General features: G+C 40.3%; 1 protein-coding gene across 1 annotated transcript in view; it reads right to left on the reverse strand.

Moving 5' to 3' along the window:
- Positions 1–802: 802 nt before the first annotated feature.
- LOC135102226 (uncharacterized) overlaps positions 803–17,500 on the reverse strand; it is a 51,512-nt gene continuing 34,814 nt past the window's right edge. The window contains exons 2-3 of the mRNA XM_064007095.1: positions 13,411–13,563; positions 803–7,313 (exon numbers count right to left, since the gene is read on the reverse strand). Of these exons, the coding sequence (XP_063863165.1) occupies positions 6,729–7,313; positions 13,411–13,563 (738 nt within the window). The 3' untranslated portion in view covers positions 803–6,728. The remainder of the gene's footprint in view (positions 7,314–13,410; positions 13,564–17,500) is intronic.

Raw genomic sequence — 17,500 nt, forward strand, 5'->3', positions numbered from 1 at the left:
TTTTACGTATCCTTTCACTTCAGTTATGTTTAAAGTTTACATCGAATGCTAATAATTTAACGCTTAAATTTTGTATCGCCTGCAAGTTTTGTTAATATTGACGGGACGTTCTAAAAGTCTCATGCTCTTGGTGATCTTGGAGCCAATTTAACTTTAGTGCCAATTAAATCTTGATGCCAGCCTCGGTTTCGGTTTGATATCAGTGTTAGACTAAGCTCAAGTGCCAGTCTAGTCTCAGTGCCAACGTAGTCTCAATGTTATTCTGATCCATTGACTCTCAATTTGCGGACCATCTCCCGGCCTCTCCCCGCCGGTCCACGTAGCAAAATGCAGGGGCCATACCACTCTATACTAGACTTTACATATTTTTGCAAATTATACAATTTTTAATTACCTTTTAGGCATGGACCTGGTGAATGGAAGAATGTAGACAGTCCCTATAATCACGGGTTGTGGATGGCGGCCATGGATGAGCGTCATGTTCAAAAAGTGGGTAAAGACCAGAAAAAAAAAGAAAAAAAAATGTTGACACCCCTGATCTAATTTCGCTGCCAAAGTAACCTCAGTGGCAAGGTGTGATGCCCATGTACTGAAAGGAGACGGCGTGTGGGCAGGCATGGGTCTGGCGTGGAGGAAGAGTAGATATGTCATGTGTTTGGCGTGAAGGAATGAGTGTGTCATGGGTCTAAAGTGGAGGAGGCGTGGGTGTGTCGTGGGTATAGAGTTTAGGAGGCGTGGGGATGTCATGTGTCTGGCGTGACCATGACGCAACCCCTTGGGAACTGATGACGAAGACACGAACTGGTCTATTTTTTTTATTAAACATATATAAAATATCAATACAAACTCTACACACTTGCTACAGCACATGTAAGAAACAAACACCTTGGAAAGCTTGTAGTAGTCATATGTAGTATGTTTATCATTATAAAGAGCCCAGAGAGAAAAAGTCTTCAAAAAGCGCACTGCTGAACACGTGAACGAGTGTCAGATGAGATGTAGGGAGAGAAAAAAAATTACACCACCTGTACTTATAATTTTGCCTTTTTTTTTTTTTTAAGTCTTCCCTTACCTAATTTTATAATCTAAACATTGATTTATTTTTTTTAGTGTAGTTTTAGCCTTTTTTATTACTCCGTCTTATGGTTTAAGAGTGCAAGCGCCATTCCGGCCATAATGAATACGATGAAAAAACTTTGCCTACGAACACAGAGACACGATCATCTATGGAAAGGTAAAATGACACAACAACCAGTAAGTAAAATTATCCAACTGCAAAATTGGGCGTGTGTGTGGGTGGGCGTGTTATGGGTAATGGCTGGGACAGGGGGGCGGGCGGGCAGGGAGGGAAAAGGGCGGTAGGTAGGGCGGCGGCGAGGCGTGAAAGGCTGACGTTGAGAATGAAATGAGGAAGCGTTGAAATGTGTAATCTTTTTTTTTACCTACAGATGTATTTCCTTGAAGCTTGAAACACACACACACACACACACACACACACACACACACACACACACACACACAAGGAATCCTCGTCACTGATCTAAAGGTTACGCTATTCTATTCATGAGATGACTGAGTAGCTGAGTGACGCACGTGGAAACCCCCTTTAGAACTTCGTTCGTGCGCAGGATTCAGAAGCACAGCAGTACCGAGGACGAAGATTACACATTGAAATCTTTAGAGAGGGAGAGTTTTAATTTTTTTCTCTTTCTCTTTTATGATTCGTACAATAATAATACGTATTTTTGGAGGGAAAAATTATAAAAATGACGATGGTACCTTCACACACACACACACACACACACACACACACACACACACACACACACACACACACACACACACACACACACACACTTAAAAACGACAGAATTATGAACTATGGCTTGCTCACAATGATAAAGGAAGCCTGGGAGTGAATTATTAACATACAGTAGCGACTCGTCTCAACGCTCGCGACCACCACCATCACACGAGGACGCCTTATGCCAGTGAGAACATAATTTTTGGTAACATACAAAACATACACACGTCTGGAATACAGCTTTTAATTTATTTTCGGTAAACCACATCTAGCAATTTTCAAGGAGTGTTATTACTGAAAGACTTAAGAGATTTTTGAAAATTTTGATATTTGAGTCTTGGGAATGTTATTTTTTTATTTATTTCATATATATATATATATATATATATATATATATATATATATATATATATATATATATATATATATATATATATATATATATATATAATTATTTTTATTTTTGAATGGTATAGGTTGAGGAAACAGCCACGTAAGGTCTCCTAACGTGTAGCAATGTCTTAACCATTGATAAATTCTGGAACTATACCGAATTTTGTATTTCCTAATGCCTGTGAATGGAACTCTTTCAAGAGAGGCATCACGACGTTTCATTTATTTATTTATTTATTTATTTTTTTCTTTGAGTGATGCTCTTTTGGTCAGACTGACATCTTCAGTTGGCCTTTTACCCCCTCCAGCATGAAATAAATAATAATGTAGTGTAACAATCTGGTAACGGCAAATTGTCTAAGGACATTCCAAATTAACCTAACGAACATCTACCCTCTCCTAACTCGCTAGTCACTTGAAAACCTCGGATGCAGTTTACCGAAATACTATCAACACTCGTACACACACACACACACACACACACACACACACACACACACACACACCAGCCACAGACCAGACAGTGCTTCCATAACCACACTCGTCCATTTCCCCCTTCATTTGCCACCTACACAAAGTGGCAAGTGGCGGGGGACAAGAACAGGTTAACACTTGCACTGCTCATTACCTACAGACCTACTACAGTGTTCTACTTACAGAGCTCCGCCACCTCACCCAACTGCAGTGTGCGGCCAAGTCTGTTATTGAGCAATGCGCCACACTCCAGTTGACACTCTAGGTGCACCACGGCTCGCCTACGTAGAAAAAATATAGACGGTATCAACAGTATTCGTGCTACACGCGGCCAAGGGGACTGAAGGTTGTCATCGTACTCTGGCAGCCACCGCGTCAACAATGCGTCTCAACCTGTGCATGCGGTACTATTTCTCAGCTTAATCCTTATTCGGAGTAGCAGTTAAATAAATAAATAAATAAATAAATAAATAAATAATCCTTCAAATAATTTCAGCGTATGAGACATGAGTTTAATTTAGTACCCCTCAGGATATCTAACAATATACACAAGCAGCAATGGCGAATACCAGTAAATACAACCAACTTTAAGTTTCTAATAATAATAATAAATGCTGTCTGTAGGTATCAACATCATCTGTTTTAAGGCCTGATGATTCGAAATAGCGAATACCTTTAAATACAATCAGTTTTGCGTTTCAAATAATACTAAATGGTGCATGTATATGTTGGTAGTGATGAATATTCCTAGTAAAGTGTAATACATACATAACTTCAGACGGGTAGGTTGCCAAAGTACGATGATGCAACTTTCTCCCCAATACCACTATTATCCCTCTTTTCTCAGACGCTTGGCTCCACGTGGGTTTATTTATGTTTACATCCCTGCCTGCGGTACGTCGTACGCTTCCCCACCCCAGACTCTCGTACACTTTCCAGATCATAATCTATATCTTCATCTTCCCTTCTTGACTAGATAAACCAAGCTATACAAACAGTCTCACGTATTATACACTCCTTGCGCTTCTTTATATCGACTTAAAGGAGGGTTATAATAATAATAATATTAGTAATAATAATAATGGTGATAGTTACTTGAAATTTTACATCTCTATTGAACTTAGTTAATATGAACGTGGGGAATACAAGCCATTATAGAGTAAACTAATAAAACACAGGTAGACACAGGTACAGAATTATGCACGCAGCAGCGTGAAGCAAAGACAAAACACACAAAATGTTGATCTTATTGTAAACTCAACAATAAGCTAATATGACTAAAAACAAACAGAAAAAAATATTAGTAATAATAATAATAATGATGATGATAATAATAATAATAATAATAATAATAATAATAATAATAATAATAATAATAATAATAATAATAATAATAACAATAATGCTCTTCATCGTTCTTACACAACCTCAGTTAAGAAAGAAGTCATATATTATACTGATATACATATATATATACAAAATGTTATAAGGATTGTTAAGGTATAAGTGAATAATAAAGTAATGATGATAAAAGTGATAGTGATGGTGATAGTGAAACGTGATACATCGTGATAGGAAATGGAAGGAAGATGATAAAGATAGGAAAGAAAAGAAAAAAAAAACAAAGCAAAAACGAGAAATATAACAATTACAAATATAACAATTACACTTGTTAATGAGAGAGAGAGAGAGAGAGAGAGAGAGAGAGAGAGAGAGAGAGAGAGAGAGAGAGAGAGAGAGAGAGAGAGAGAGAGAGAGAGAGAGAGAGAGAGAGAGAGAGAGAGAGAGAGAGAGAGAGAGAGAGAGAGAGAGAGAGAGAGAGAGAGAGAGAGAGAGAGAGAGAAAAGCGATGTGAAGAAAGAAAAGAACATACAAGAAAGTATGAAATTATGATAAATGAGGGAAGAAGTATAAGGCTGATCAGATTTAAATGAGTGAATGAAAATTAAAAAAAGAAGAAAAAGGAAAATTACGATCAAAATGTGACAATTATTATTATCATATATTAGAAGTGAGCAAATTGTGAGTTTGATGTACACACACACACACACACACACACACACACACACACACACACACACACACACACACACACACACACACACACACACACACATGATAACAATAATAATAATAATAATAATAATAATAATAATAATAATAATAATAATAATAATAATCTTGCCAGTCTGTAATTTCCACTCAGTATTTGACAGTCACATTCTTGACTGACTAACTGATTGATTGATCGACTGACTGATTCATGTCAACAAGAAGAAAAAAGGACAAATTACATAAACAGGTAATATTAAGATAAAAATGTATGGATCTAAACATAATAAATAAAGGAACAATATACAGAGAGAGAGAGAGAGAGAGAGAGAGAGAGAGAGAGAGAGAGAGAGAGAGAGAGAGAGAGAGAGAGAGAGAGAGAGAGAGAGAGAGAGAGAGAGAGAAGCAGCAAGAACGATAAAGCAAATGCTATACATACATACACACACACACACACACACACACACACACACACACACACACACACACACACACACACACACACACACACACACACACACAGCGAAGCAACCTTAAGTTTATATCAAAAGTGGAAAGGTTTAGGAAGCATTACTGGGGAGGAGGAGAAGGAGGAGGAGGAGGAGGAGGAGGAGGAGGAGGAGGAGGAGGAGGAGGAGGAGAACACGTCAGGATGGTGGCGGCGGCGGCGGAGGCGACGGCGGAACACAGCAAGTCTCGTTAACTTAGTAAGGAATCACAACTATGGACGGAAGATCTCTGGTGGTGAAGCGACGAGGCGGCGGTGGTGTGGATGAGGAGGAGGAGGAGGAGGAGGAGGAGGAGGAGGAGGAGGAGGAGGAGGAGGAGGAGGAGGGTAGATATTATGGACAAGATAGGAAAAGGGAGAGAAAATTGACGAATGAAGGGAGATAAGCAGAGAGAGAGAGAGAGATATGAGGGGAGATAACGAGAGATGATAAGCTAATGGAACGCAGGAGGGAAATACACACACACACACACACACACACACACACACACACACACACACACACACACACACACACACACACACACACACATATCCTGCATGGTTGCGGGAACACCTTGGCATCCACAGTTAAAAGAGGGGAGTAGTTGAGGGAAGAGAGGACCAGGTGAGGGGAAAACAGGGGAGGGGAGAGGAGGGGAAGGCAGTATGCAAGAGGAGGAAAGTGGGTGAGGGGAGGGGAGCAAATGAGGGGAGTAGGTGAGGGAAGGTAAGAGGGGAAGCGAGCAGGAAGGGGAGCAGATGAGGGGAAGAGATGGGAGAGGGGAGTATGAAGAGGTAACTAAAGGGAACTCTTGCATCACCTTGCTTCCCCTTCCATCAATTTAGCTGTGACAGGAGGAGGAGGAGGAGGAGGAGGAGGAGGAGGAGGAGGAGGAGGAATGCGAAAGAGGACAAGAGCAGCAGGAACTGAGAGAAGAGGCAAAGTAGAAGAAAACCAATAGGTAGTGAAGACGAAAGTGGCGCAGGAGGAGGAGAAGGAAGTGAAGGACGAGATGGTGAAGGGTGAGGCAGCATTTTTTCCACGCACCATTGTACCGCGGCGCTGCACCACGCACGAGGGTGTGTTAGCCTAGCGTCACTCCAGAGGTACAACACCGGAACGTTGAGGCAAGGGCGAGGGGCGAGGGCGAGGATACAGGGCGAGAGGGAGGAAGAGGAGATGGGGTGGGGTTAAGGTTGAGTTATCTACACTGAACACATGACATATAAAATCCATGAAGCAAAAAACACTTTAACAGTGAAATTGGCTGAAGTGTTTTTATGATTTATTTTTTTTGTCTGTTTTCTTCTCTCACTTTTTTTTTATATATATATATATATATTTGTTTTGCGTCTTTCTCCTCCGCCACTTTTATTCTCACTATTATCTTTATTTTCCATCACTTTGCTGTTGATGTCGTTGTTATTATTATTATTATTATTATTATTATTATTATTATTATTATTATTATTATTATTATTATGAATCACGTTGGCGCAGCACACTGGCCGCCTTTACCGAGCGTCCTCCTTCCTCCTGGGTGCGGCGTCGTGACAGTACACCTGCTGCAGACTCTCGTAGCTGGGCGGGGAGGGCGTCGCCTGCCCGTACACAGAGGGCGCCACCGCGGACGACGCAACGTAAGTAGTGGACGACGATGACGACGAGGATGACGGGTGAGAGAGACCACCGGCGGGAGGTGACTGGTAGTGGGTGAAGATGGGTGACGATGAACGGTCGAAGAGGCACGCGGCGGCGGCGGCGGCGCCTCTCCCTTCGTGGTGAATAGTCGGGGTGAGACTACGAGGCGAGTCGCAGAAGGAGGCGCTGAAAAGGGGCGTGGTGCACAGCGGCGACGAGGACCTGTCCAGTACCACGCCTGCCGCAGGGGGGCTGCTGGAGGCGGGGGCGCTGGACTGGGGCGGCGGGGGCGGTGGCGGCGGTGAGGTGACCAGGTCCTGCAGCGTCTTGGCGTCCATGATGAGCTCCGGGGACAGGCTGCTGTACTCCGGCGGGGACTCGTAGGGCGGCGGTGAGTCCTTCATCCACTTCTTGACCACGATGCCATGGGTCTCCGTCAGGTAGGTGATGTTGGCCGCCTGCAGGTGAGGGAGAGAGCGTCAGAACACAGGAGCACATGAGAAGCTGCAATAAGTCATCAGGCCTACAGGTGGCAGTCCCTGTATAAAACTTATCTGGTTTAACTAATTTAACTTCATTACTCCACTCTAACTATAGTATAAGAGAAAAGCTAGGTACAGTGTAAAGTAGTAGTGGTAATAGTAGTTTCAAGCCACGTATCCTCCAGTTTCGAGATCACCCATTTGGCTTTTTATTTAGGGATTAACACGTCAGTGGGCCTCTCTCTCTCTCTCTCTCTCTCTCTCTCTCTCTCTCTCTCTCTCTCTCTCTCTCTCTCTCTCTCTCTCTCTCTCTCCGTTTTTGTTACCCTTTAGCCAGTTCCCCTCTTATATAAAAACATAACACCAGTAGTAGTAGTAGTAGTAGTAGTAGTAGTAGTAGTAGTAGTAGTAGTAGTAGTAGTAGTTGTAGTAGTGGTGGTGGTGGTGGTGGTGGTGGTGGTGGTGGTGGTGGTGGTGGTGGTGGTGGTGGTGAAGAGCGAGAAGACAAGCTTTACATAACTTTTAAAATCTGTACCTTGTGGCTCAGCACGAAAACCAACCCACACACCACAGTTCTCTTAGTGAGATTAACTAGTACATTAATATAAAAGTAATAACAAATAAGGAAAAAAGCTAATAGAAATAAATAAATACATAAATAACAGCTCTAAAAGAAAAAAAATCATATACAAAAATTAATGACATCGTTAACATTTTCTTCCTTTTACGTTCTTGTATAAAATATATAGATAAGTACATAAAATAGATACATAAAGAAAGAAAGATAAAGACAAGTAAGAGACAGAGAGAGGGGGTGGAGGGGAAGAAAGGGAGGAAAGACTGGTTTAGGCTAAGAAGGAGTTGTGATGCGTTGCTGTGAGTCAACTATGTGGGAGGAGGAGGAGGAGGAGGAGGAGGAGGAGGAGGAGGAGGAGGAGGAGGAGGAGGAGGAGGAGGAGGAGGACATAAGAAGAAGAAGAAGAAGAAGATTACTACCACCGTCCTTTTCCGCGTCCATTGAGAGAAAGAAAGAAAGAAAGAAAGAAAGAAAGAAAGAAAGAAAGGAAAAAACGAACGAAAAGAAAAAGAAGAAAACAACTCTGATGAATTACTAGGAAGCCTTTTCACGTCCAGAGAGAGAGAGAGAGAGAGAGAGAGAGAGAGAGAGAGAGAGAGAGAGAGAGAGAGAGAGAGAGAGAGAGAGAGAGAGAGAGAGAGAGAGACCGCAGTGCTTACTATATTATACCAAACCCACAACTTAATAGACACTAGAAGAAGAAGAAGAGGAGGAGGAGGAGGAGGAGGAGGAGGAGGAGGAGGAGGAGGAGGAGGAGGAGGAGGAGGAGGAGGATTTTAAAAAAAAGAGAAGTAAGAACACCACTATCTCATTCCTCCGTGAAGCAACTAAAATGACGACCACTAAGTCTTCTAAAAGCATAAACGTAGCGTGAAGAGGAGGAGGAGGAGGAGGAGGAGGAGGAGGAGGAGGAGGAGGAGGAGGAGGAGGAGGAGGAGGAGGAGTGTCGCATCTTCCTCCACACGTGCGGAAGAAAAACTAACAGACACTTCCCTCTTTTTTCGTTTTTTATTTTATTTTATTATTTATTTTTTTGTGGATAACTCAAATGACCACAGGGCGTGAGGTGGTTGGGGGGAGAGAGAGAGAGAGAGAGAGAGAGAGAGAGAGAGAGAGAGAGAGAGAGAGAGAGAGAGAGAGAGAGAGAGAGAGAGAGAGAGAGAGAGAGAGAGAGAGAGAGAACAAACTGATAAAAAATATATAAAAAAATGTAAGTAAAAGAGTAAATAAACAGAAAAGAGACATTATAAGTGAAAAACGGACTAGAAAACAATACAAAAGAAAATAAATATACAGTATACTTGAATAAATGCATAGACAATAAGGCGGAGGAGGAAGCGGAGTGAAAAAATGTAAAACGAATAGAAAAAAAAAGAGCAAACGTGAATAAGTAAATAGGTAAACAAATAAACAGATGAATAATGAAGAATAATGAAGAAAAGCTTCTACTTTCCCTATACAAAAAAAAATAGAAAATAAATAGTTTAAATGAGTGAATAGAAAGATAAATAATGAGCAATAATGAATAAATAATTAAAATTTTGTCTCCCAATCCTCAATAACAAAAATAAACCAAAACATCTACAACAACAACAATAACAACAACAACAACAACAAAAGCAATAACAACAATGAAAATAAATAAACAAATGCATAAACTAAAATACCGATAAACTAAAATAAAGCAAAACAACAACGATAAAAAACGAACAGATTATAAAATAAAGTAAACAAAGTAAATAAACAAAACACAATAATCCCCGTTTTCTACCATTCCCTCACAGTGGGGGGAACTAAAAGAAATACAGTATAAAAAAACGGTCGCACAGTAAACCCATTGAAATACAGTGACTGTAGCGTGAAGTGAAGAGACCTTGCTTATAGGATATCGCGCCTACACACACACACACACACACACACACACACACACACACACACACAGCACAAGGTCACGTTAACAGGACACCTTGCGTGACGTGTGTGTGTGTGTGTGTGTGTGTGTGTGTGTGTGTGTGTGTGTGTGTGTGTGTGTGTGTGTGTGTGTGTGTGTGTGTGTGTGTGTGTGTGCGCGCGCAAGGTCAGTCATTCCTCACACTCAAGGTTATCTGATCCTGGCTGCGTGTGGGATGGCTGGCCCCAAGCGCGTGTGTAGAGGGGGAGATGGGGAGGTGAGGAGTGTTGAGTGATGGAGGTGGGCGTGGTGGAGGGTGTGGTGGGCGTGGCAGGGAGCAGGTGTGATGACCGTAGCAGGCAGAGTTAATAAAAGTGTCGTGGTGTGTGTGTGTGTGTGTGTGTGTGTGTGTGTGTGTGTGTGTGTGTGTGTGTGTGTGTGTGTTACCTGGTGGTGGTGGTGGCGGCGGTAGGGAAAGATAGTGATGCCTGTGATGATGGTGTTAATGATAGTAGTGCGCAAAAATAACCTTATTTCACCTAATCTAACGTGACGTAACGTATCTTACCTAACCTAACCTAACCAACCTAATATATTCTAACTAAACCAAATTAAACCAAACGAAACGAAAACTAACATATAAACGTACCTTACCTAACCTAATCTAACCTGACCTAACCTGACTTAACCCACCCTAAACCAAGCCAAACCTAACTCATCCCAATCCAAACCTAACTTCACTTCACCCAATTTGATCTAACCAAACCTGATCTAACTTAGCCTAACCAAACACAACCCTAACCCAACCTAACATACCCCAAATCATAATGAAATAAAACAGTGTGAAAATAATAACGACAGTGAGTGATAACGAGGGTGTAAATTTAAAGGGTGTATCTCAGAATGCGGCCTTAAGAGGTGTTGCGTGCAGTGACCACCATTAAGAGGGAGGTGAGGGGTGGGGAGAGGTGTTAGAGGGGAAATTGTGCCTCTGGTGGGGAGGTTGAGAGGGAGGGGAGAGGGGGAATGGGGAAGGGGGGTTCTTGGCCTACTTAGGTAATTAAGGCGTCAGGTGAGGTAACAATTAACTTGATGGGAACACGTCAGGTGATAGCGAAGGGAAGGGAAGGGAGGAATAAAGATAATGGAGGAAAGATAGAAGGAAAGCAGAAAGAAACGAAAGAAGGAAGGAAATGAAGGACGGGAAGGGAAAGGGATGAAAGAGAGTAAGGGAAGGGAAGGAAATAAAGGGATGGAGGAAGGGAAGGGAGGAATAAAGGTAACAGAAATAAAATCGGAGAAATGGAAGGAAAGAGAAGGGAAGAAGGGAGTAAGAAAAGAGAGGGATAAAGCTGATAAATACAAAAAAAAATAGAAATGAGGGAAGGCAAGGGAACAGGAAGGAAGGAAAGAAAGGGAGGAAAGAGTGAGTGAAAGAAGGGATAAAACTGGAAATGCAAGAGAAAATACAATACAAAAAGAGGAGAGAAAAATGGAAGCACACGGAAGGGAGGAGAAAGAAAGGGAAGAAAAAGAAAGGAAAAGGAAGAATAAAACATGAGATGAAAGATAACGTAGATAAAAGGAAAGTAAATGATTCCGTCTTTCATTTCTCTCTCTCTCTCTCTCTCTCTCTCTCTCTCTCTCTCTCTCTCTCTCTCTCTCTCTCTCTCTCTCTCTCTCTCTCTCTCTCTCTTACTGTACAATTTCATTTAATATTTCACTCAGTTCTACCCTTATGTTCCTCTCACTCCTCTTCCTCCTGCTCCTCCTCCTCCTCCTCCTTTAACTGCATAGTGGAGAGCAAGAGGAGAGCGAGGAGGCAGTTTATGTATATGCTTGGAGGAGGAGGAGGAGGAGGAGGAGGAGGAGGAGGAGGAGGAGGAGGAGGAGGAGGAGGAGGAGGAGGAGACAAGTTTTAAGGGGTCGATGGGGAGTCGTCATGGAGAAGGAGGAGGAGAAGGAAGAGAGGGGAAGAGAAGAGAAGAGTCGGGAAGAGAGGGGAAGGGAAGGGAGGGGAAAAGGAGGGGAGGAAAGACTGGTTTAGGCTAAAGAGGAGTTCTAACGCGTTGCTGTGGGAGTGAACTACTACTACTACTACTACTACTACTACTACTACTACTATTACTACTACTACTACTACTACTACGGAAGAGGAGGAGGAGGAGGAGGAGGAGGGAGGAGGAGGGGCTACAAAACAATACAACGCAACACGAAGAAGAAAAAGAAGAAGGAAGAGGAGAAGAAGAAGAAGAAGAAGAAGAAGAAGAAGAAGAAGAAGAAGAAGAAGAAGAAGAAGAAGAAGAGAGAGAGAGAGAGAGAGAGAGAGAGAGAGAGAGAGAGAGAGAGAGAGAGAGAGAGAGAGAGAGAGAGAGAGAGAGAGAGAGAGAGAGAACGAAAGAAAAACGAAACAAACAAACAAGAAAGAAAGAGACCATCTAAATAAACAAACAAAAGAAAGAATGAAAGAATAACAGAAACATACAAGAAAAGAAGAGAGAAAAGATTGAAAGAGAGGAGCAATAAAAAGAAATAAAAAAAGGAGGAAAAAACGAAGACAATGCAATAAAACAACAAGAGCAACAACAATAACAAGATAAAATTTACGATTATAGTGAACCTGAGAGTGTTCCAAAAAAGAAGAAAGAGAAGAGGAAAAGAAAGAGAGGAAGGAGAAGAGAGGAGAAATAGGAGGAGAGGAAAGCAGAGGAGAGGCTAGAAGAAAAGGAAAAAGGAAAGAAGAAATGATAAGAAGAGAAGGCATGACAAGAAAAAAGGTGAGAGGAAGGAAGGAAGGAAGGAAGGAAGGAATAATGAAAAGAGAATAAAATGAGAACAGGAATAGAAGGAGGAGGAGGAGGAGGAGGAGGAGGAGGAGGAGGAGGAGGAGGAGGAGGAGGAGGAGGAGGAGAAGGAGGAGGAGGAGGAGGAGGAGGAGGAGGAAAAGACGATATAAAGAGAAAGATCAAAGGAAATATATAAAAGAGAAAGAGAAAAGAAGGGAAAAAAATGTGAGAGAGAGAGAGAGAGAGAGAGAGAGAGAGAGAGAGAGAGAGAGAGAGAGAGAGAGAGAGAGAGAGAGAGAGAGAGAGAGAGAGAGAGAGAGAGAGAGAGAGAGAGAGAGAGAGAGAGAACACACACACACACACACACACACACACACACACACACACACACACACACACACACACACACACACACACACACACACACACACACACACACACACACGAGCACAAAAAAAAAACAAGAAACTCGACAGAAAAAAAAGAGCGAAGAAAATAGAGATAAATCATAAAAGATGGAAAAAAAGAAAAACCAAGAAAAAAGTAAGCAATAAAAAAAAATAAGATAGGCAGGAAAAACGAACATTTATTTTATTTTTTACTGTACATGAAAAAAAAAACTGAAGGAATAAAATAAAAAAGATAAGCGAACATTTATTCACAAAAGATTAAAAAAAGAAAAGAAATAAAAATCACAGATAAAATAGAAAGAAAAATTAAGGATAAGTGAGGATATTTCCCCCATTTTCTTTTTTTCTTTTTTTTTTCCCCCCTGTATATTTCCTTCCTCCTTCGTCAGCAGTACCCAGCCCGACTCACCTGCGATCCAGTACTGCCGGGGGAGGCCGAGGTGTCGTAGGGGTCCTGGCAGCACGGACAGCAGGGGGGACGCCGCATGAGCAGGAAGATGAGCAGGGCCACTGTGGTGAGGACGAACAACAGGAAGAGGGTGGTGATGAGCATGTTGTACACCTGTGGAGGGAGAGAAAGGCAATGGTGAGAACAGTATAACACAACATAACGCCTAAGAATAAGTAGATGAGAGCAGCTAGCCTGGTGAATAACATGATATCAACCAGGAGGTGAAGGAAAAGAACACCTATGAACAAGTAGGAGATGAGAGTAGCTTGTTAAAAATTGTGAGATTAGACGCCCAAACATTTAAGAATAAAATGATAATAATAATAATAATAATAATAATAATAATAATAATAATAATGATGACGCAATAAGTAATAAAGAACAAAGATAAATAAAACGTAAAAAACATACAAAAAGAAGAAAACATGAAGGAGAACCAAAAGAACGAGAAACAACTAAGAACAAGTAGATGAAGGCAGCCAGCCAGATGACAAATTCAAAGAAATTTGTTTATATATTTATTTATTTATCTAAAGTCGGTCCATTAAGGACATCTACTGGAGAGTTAGTTATTTCTGGGGAAGGGATGAGTTAAATTCTAAACGACTGTTCTATTCTTTAGTTACATTTGCTTAGCTTAGGTTAAGTTAGGTTATCTTTTCGGTTTGGGTGTGTCAAGAGGAGAGACGAGGAGTGTGTGAGGAGGAGGATGCTGGAGATGGATCTACCCGACAAGAGAAACAGAGAGGAAGACCTACGAGAAGATTCATGGATACAGTGAAAGAAGACATGCTTGTAATGGGTGAGACTGAGGAAGACACAGAAGACGGAGAGAAGGTTGATCCGCTGTGGCGACGCCTGACGGAAGCAGCCCAGAAATGAAATAAGGAGGTAAAGAGAATGTAAGTTTTTTTTACGAGTAGACTGTCACGTATAGGCCTACTGGCTTTTTGCAGCTCCCTTTGTGTTCTTAAGTTCTCATGTCAATAATTTTAGTCATTCAATTTCAGTCAAGTTGAAAGTTATTCGTAACTCTATTAAATATTAAAGAAAACATATTGAGGTTATTCCAGGAAAAAAAAAATAAGATGAGTTAACTGAAAACAAATATTCATAAAATGTTTCGAGAAAGCCTTTGATTTATCAGAGAGAGAATAGAAATGACAACCCCACACCCACGTCTGGTGACGACACACGAAAGGTCAGGTGTGAGGGGAGCACTGAGGCTTCAAGTGGTGGTGTCACGAGTCCACTCAACCTCGCGTAGAAAAACTGGACAGAAATTGAATACACACATGAACTGCTTTACACGAGGGCAGCGCGCAGACACGCATTCTTAAACGCTTTCGTCTCTCATTTCAACTATTTTCAAAGGCTATACAAGTGGAGAATCAGACTCTCAGTTTTTTTTTTTTTTTTTTTTTTTTTGGTGTTAACAGTGTAGAAACATTGCTGAACTGCTATACAAATGAAAAATAAGGGCTTCATTTGTTTTTTCGTGCTAACAGTGTAGAAACCTTGCTGAGCCATCACCAGGAACATGAAAACACTATCGAAAACATAAAGAATCAGCCTTTCGTTTTATTTCTTTCATTTTTTCGTATTAACCTCTTTAGTAATATGGTGACCTTTCGTTAACCTTCATGACCACGTAAAAATTGTTTGCATGGAGACACAGGAAAGAAAAGAGAGAAAACAGGAGGTTAATTTTGTATTTTTTTACGCTACAAAACTATTATTCTAAGATTGTTTATCTCCCCCAAAAAAATTAAAAAATAGTGTCTCAAAAGTTATGTGTATTTAAGAAAAAAAAAAAAATCTGGCAGTGGAAGGGTTAACAGTAAAGAACCTTTTGCCAAACTACCACCAGAAACATGAAGACAAACTCGAAAAAACATACAATAACTTCTACTACAACTTCTTAAAAATTGCAGAGATAAGACGCCCAAACATTTAAGAATACAAACCTAAGAAAAACTAATGACAATATGTAATAAGAAGTAAAGATAAATAAAACGTAAAAAAAGACAAAAAAAAAAGAAAAGTGAAGAACTAAAAGAACTAGTAGGAAAACCACACAAGGAACAAAGATAAGAAAACGAATGAGAGCAGAAGATGAAGAAGAAAATATGAAGATAACCGAGAGAACTTACATAACCAAAGAATAAAATACAAACCTAAAAAAAAATAAATAAATAAATAAATGAACAAAATAAAATAGATAACGACAAAATAAGTGCCAAATTTTCACATCTTTCTATCTATTTGTGCCTTAAGCATTTCACAAAACACCACTTAACACAACTTTAGACAACTGCCCAAATCAGGGAGGTACTGAGCAGGTGTAAGCAACGCAACACCTGTCGAAGCTTAATTAAGGCGGGGGCGTGCTCCACATAAGGTTACACAACAGGTAGGTGAGAGCACGTGGGAGTTAATCAAGGCGAGGAGAGGAAGGGTCAGGCATGTGGCGCGTGCTGGGTGCTGGGAACAGGTGGTGAAGGTTAATTAACGTAAGGTGGTGAGGTGGACAGGGGGAGGCTGAGGCAGGTAAGGAAGGTATGGTAATGATAAAGGAGGTTTGGTGAGGTGTACAAGGAAGGGTGAGGCAGGTGAAGTAAGGTAAATTATAGATAAAAGTACGATTTGAAAAGATGAGAGTGAAGGACGGGGGACAGAGAGTGAGATAGGAATAGAGGATGAGTTAAAGCACTTTTTCGATGCGTTTTTCTTTCCCCTTTATGTAAGAGGGACAGTGACATACGACAACAAAAAGAAAAAAAAAGTGGGGGGGTATTGGGGTGTCAATCCCTAAAGAAAGGTCAAAAGGACCATACAAAATTAGAGGGTATGTATCTTGAAACCTCTCTATTGAAAGAAGAAAATGCTTAAGAAAAGCCAACAAAATAAAAGGTGAAGAGGACAAAAAGAACTAAGAGGACGAAGCAAAGAACAGAGATAAGGAAACAAATGAGAAAAGAAGGAAAAAAGTGAAGAGAACCCAGAGAGAACCAGAGAAAGAACATACGTAATAAAATAAACAAGGATAAAGAAAAAAAAGAGAAAAAGTAAAGGGAACCAAAGTGAGAGTGAAGGATGGAAGATAGAGAATAAACGAGAGAGATAGATAAAGAATTCAACTACTTTTCTGATACGTCAAAATAGTGCTTCAAATTTAATTAAGGGTACACTTTAAAGGAGAGAGAGAGAGAGAGAAAAAAAAAGAAAAAAAGGGATAAGAGACAGAGATACGGTAATGTACTGTTGACGATGGAAAAGAGATTGCGATGAAGTACGAAGAAAAAGAAAGATATGAAAAAAAGTGATAAACTGAAGTACACTAAATGAAAGAAAGAAAAAGTGATTTTGCACACATAATACGTGAATAAAAAATAAACACGTAAAAAAATCATTAACAAAACAAGTGAAGAAAGGTGAAGAAAAACAAGGGAACTTAGAGAACCAGACAGAGTAAGAAAAAAAAATGAAAACAAAACAATACAAATGAATAAATAAATAAATAAATAAATAAACAAATAAATAAAACAATGAATAAATAAAAAAATAAAAAGTGATGATAACCAAAAGAATTAAAATATCTAGACAAATAACTGAGATAAGGAAACAAGAATGTGTGCAACAAGAAAAAAAAAATGAAGGGAACCGTGAGGGAAGTAGAGAAAAATAAGAGATAAGAGAACGGATGAGAAAAACGGGAAGGTACAGGGAACCAAGCCAAAGAAAGAAAAAAGGAAGAAAACCAGATAAAGGAAAAAATATAAGAAAACAAAGGATAACATATGAAAAAAAGAGATAAAAAGAAGAGCTAGAAAAAAATTAAAAGTGAGGAAGGTAAAGAAAGAAAAGAAAAATAATGAACAGAAACAAAGAGCATACATGAGGAAACAAAAGAAGACAACAAAACAGGAAAAAAAAAAAAAAACAAGTGAAAGAATGCGAGGTGTTGATGACAAAGCAAGAATGATGATAAAGCGAGAAAGAAGTTAATGAAACAGGTACAGTGAATATAGATTAGCAAGCACTCAAG

The sequence above is a fragment of the Scylla paramamosain genome, chromosome 7 (assembly GCF_035594125.1).
Source record: "Scylla paramamosain isolate STU-SP2022 chromosome 7, ASM3559412v1, whole genome shotgun sequence".
Classification (NCBI taxonomy): Eukaryota; Metazoa; Arthropoda; class Malacostraca; order Decapoda; family Portunidae; genus Scylla; species Scylla paramamosain.